Genomic DNA, 3433 nt, shown 5'->3' with positions numbered 1-3433 from the left:
CTAATGCCTGTAATCCCAGCACTTTGGGAGGTAGAGGTGAGAGGATCGCTTGAACCCAGAAGTTTGAGACCAACCTGGCAACATAGTGAGACCCTGTCTCTATAAAACACTAACACACTAAATAAATAAATTAATTAATTAATTAATTCAAGTAATTGATATATTTGAATTTGAATTTCACCTTGATATGTACATTTTATTTTCCTACCTGCTCTATGCTCTTCTCTCCTTCTTTCTCTCTCTCTTTTTTAGTGAAAGGGTCTCACTATGTTGCCCAGGCTGGAGTACAGTGGCTATTCACAGGTGCAGTCATAGCTCACTGCAGCCTCAAACTCCTAGGCTCAAATAATCCTCCTGCCTCAGCCTCCTGATTAGCTGGGGCTACAGACAGTGCATTCACATCCAGCACCTATGTTCTTCCTGAACTTTTATTTTGCCTTCCTTTGGTTTGATTAGTCATTTATTTACTATTCGATTTTCCCCTGTTAGTGTGGATGGCATATACTGTGACAGCCATTCTGGATGTTTACAGACATTCTGGCTGTCTATCCTGGGCACAAGGTCAGACTGCGTTTCTTAACCACTCAAGTAATGTGTGGCCATGTAACTAGCTTTGCCCATAAAATGTGAGTATAAGTGCTATGTGTCACCTCCAGATGGAGATTTTAAGAGCCAGTGTGTATTTTTCTTCTCTTCTCTGTGGCAAGGTTATTCTATCTTGCAAAGTTCAAAATGGCGGCTGCTTTATTAGCCTCGGCTCCTACCTGACTACAATCCACACACCATACCTCCAACCACACTCGCTAGCTGGCAATGCACACATAGTGGGATGGTGAAATAAATTTTAGTTGTTTATAACACTCAGGTCTCAAGGTCTTGTTACGAAAGCAGAGCCTGGCCTATCTTGGCTGAAACAAAGATTTGTGTTAGAAACAGGGTGCTGCCATAATAAAAACCCTAAAATGAGAGACATAGGTTAGGGACTGGGTGGTAGGCAGCAAGATGAGTGTTATCAGAGGCTAGTAGGATGTGATGCTGGTCAAGCAGAGACAAACAGAGAATTGCGACCTGTGACCATTTAAGAGACAGATAGTGAGTTAATAAGATTGCGGCTCTAGAAGCTAGAAAAGGGTCTGGGAAACAGAATTGTTGAAGAGTATGTTTTTGATAAGGTGGAAAAAAAAAAGAGATGAGCTTTAGGAGAGAATAAGGGTATCAGGCTGGGTGCTGGGGCTCACGCCAGTAATTCCAGCACTTTGGGAGGCCAAGGTGGGTGAATCACTTGAGGTCAGGAGTTTGAGACCAGCCTGACCAGCATGGTGAAACCCCCATCTCTACTAAAAATACACAAATTAGCTGGGCATGGTGGCGCACACCTGTAATCCCAGCTACTTGGGAGGTTGAGGCAGGAGAATCTCTTGAACCCAGGAGGAGGAAGTTGTAGTGAGCCAAGATTGGGCTGCTGCACTCCAGCCTGGAAGACAGAGTGAGACTCCATCTTAAAAAAAAAAAAAAAAGAAGAGAAGAGAATAAGGTAATCAGTCCTTATGCAGGCAGGAATGAAAGAATAGAGATAATCTAGAAATTGAGGAACTTGAGGCAACTTCTCATCCTCACCAGTAACAAATAACCCTGAGAACTTGTTTATCTGAGTGATGGGATTATTACGGTTTGGTCTGATGACCAAACTGAATCAGCATGGCGTATCACACCCACTCTTTGAGGATTAAGTTGGCATGCAGTAAATCCCTTCAGTGGGACAAAATTGCTGTGGGGGATAAGACTAAAGGTGTGGCTCTCCCACTAACCAAATTACAGCCTCAAGGCCTTTGCAATTAAGTTGAGAAAGAGGGCTATGTCTCAAGACAGAACCATGGATGTGGCTTTTAGCACATGGAGAGGATTCAAACAGAGAAGAAGGTAACCAGGTTTTTAAGAAAGGGCTACTAACCAAAAAAGTATAAGCCTATATTTAAAAAGTTTGCAACTGTTCAAATCTTCGAATGGTCATAGAGTCCCAGCTACCTAGATGCAGGACTGAGAGCATTCTTTCCTTTTCTTTTCATTGTCCTCCTCGGTCACACATGAGGGGACATTGAGAATAGGCTTTCCGTGAGGGCTGAGTCAGTTCCTTTGCAGCTTCCTGCTTTTGCTTTGCCTCCTTCACGTACCAGAAGAGTAGCACCGTTGAAAATCCCTGATTTCACCCCAGTCTTATTCTATACATCGGACTCTAAGGTCCAGACAAACCACTTACTGGCACTTGCTGTGAGACTGGGACTCAGAGCACCTGACTCACAATCTGGTCCACCGTAGCCTTCATCACCGCTCTGGTCAAGTCTTCCTCTTTCTTGGGCCTCACTGCTCGCCCTCTGAGTCTCTCTACCGTCTTACACTGTCTTCTTCCCACTCTCCCTGCCTCTAATCAACTATGGGGTCTCGTTGGATTTGGTCAGTGTTGATCTTGGAATGAGTATCTTTTGGAAGTTGATAATGTACCTGCAGTTTTCCATGTTTTGAGATGTGTTAAAATAAAAACTATAGGAGGCCCTTGTTTTGGACGAAGCTCTGAACTAAGCTCTAACAAACCAAACTAAAAACCAGCGTGGAGTCACCCATGATAACGTTCCACCTCATCAAACCTAAACTAAGTTGTTTCTGATCCTCTTATCGATTAGGAGAGAGGTAAAAGCCAATTTCCCAAAAAGACCTGTTCCAGTCTTTAACAGACATGATAATGAAGTTCCTCTGCTTTAATCCTTACACACACACAAAAAGGCAGCAGTAAAGCAGTAACCTGATATTAATCAGTTATTTTTCTATTGTTCTATCTCCCTTTCCCACCTTATAAGAAAAGTATCTTAAAAATGACTAACACGTTCTTTGATGTTTGCTTGGCTTTCTTCAGCCCTTCTCTGTCTATAAAATCAACCTTATCAGAACACTTACGTATTTTATGGAATGAAGTGTTGCCCAATTCTAGAATCGCCAATAAAGCCAATTGAGATATTTAAGCTAATTTATTGTAATTTTGTCTTTTGACAGGTGAAACTTACGGGATTACTTTGATGTCTTCTTTGCCATGCAGGATGTAGTCAATGACCTTGTAAAAGTTAATTTCCTGGCAAAAGAGAGAAAAATTATAGGTTTATTTTTTTAGACAGAGTTTTGCTCTCGTTGCCCAGGCTGGAGTGCAATGGCATGATCTCAGCTCACTGCAACCTCCACCTCCCAGGTTCAAGCAATTCTTCTGCCTCAGCCTCCCGAGTAAATGGGACTACAGGCATGCACCACCATGCCTGGATAATTTTTGTATTTTTAGCAGAGACAGGGTTTGAACTCCTGACCGCATGATCTGCCCACCTCAGCCTCCCAAAGTGCTGGGGATTACGGGTGTGAGCCACCACGCCCAGCCAAAAAATTATACCTTTAA

The 3433-nt window shown here is 42.8% G+C and overlaps 1 protein-coding gene across 2 annotated transcripts in view; it reads right to left on the bottom strand.

Annotated features, from left to right (window-relative positions):
* The window catches only part of PDE6A (phosphodiesterase 6A, cGMP-specific, rod, alpha), a 92602-nt gene that overhangs the window by 61176 nt on the left and 27993 nt on the right, over positions 1-3433 (bottom strand). For both annotated transcript variants that reach the window (XM_011985375.1, XM_011985376.1), the window contains one exon: positions 3057-3121. In XM_011985375.1, coding sequence (XP_011840765.1) covers positions 3057-3121 — 65 coding nt within the window. The remainder of the gene's footprint in view (positions 1-3056; positions 3122-3433) is intronic.

This window comes from Mandrillus leucophaeus, unplaced genomic scaffold, assembly GCF_000951045.1.
Source record: "Mandrillus leucophaeus isolate KB7577 unplaced genomic scaffold, Mleu.le_1.0 Scaffold282, whole genome shotgun sequence".
NCBI classification, from domain to species: domain Eukaryota; kingdom Metazoa; phylum Chordata; class Mammalia; order Primates; family Cercopithecidae; genus Mandrillus; species Mandrillus leucophaeus.
This window is presented reverse-complemented; position numbering and strand designations above follow the sequence as displayed.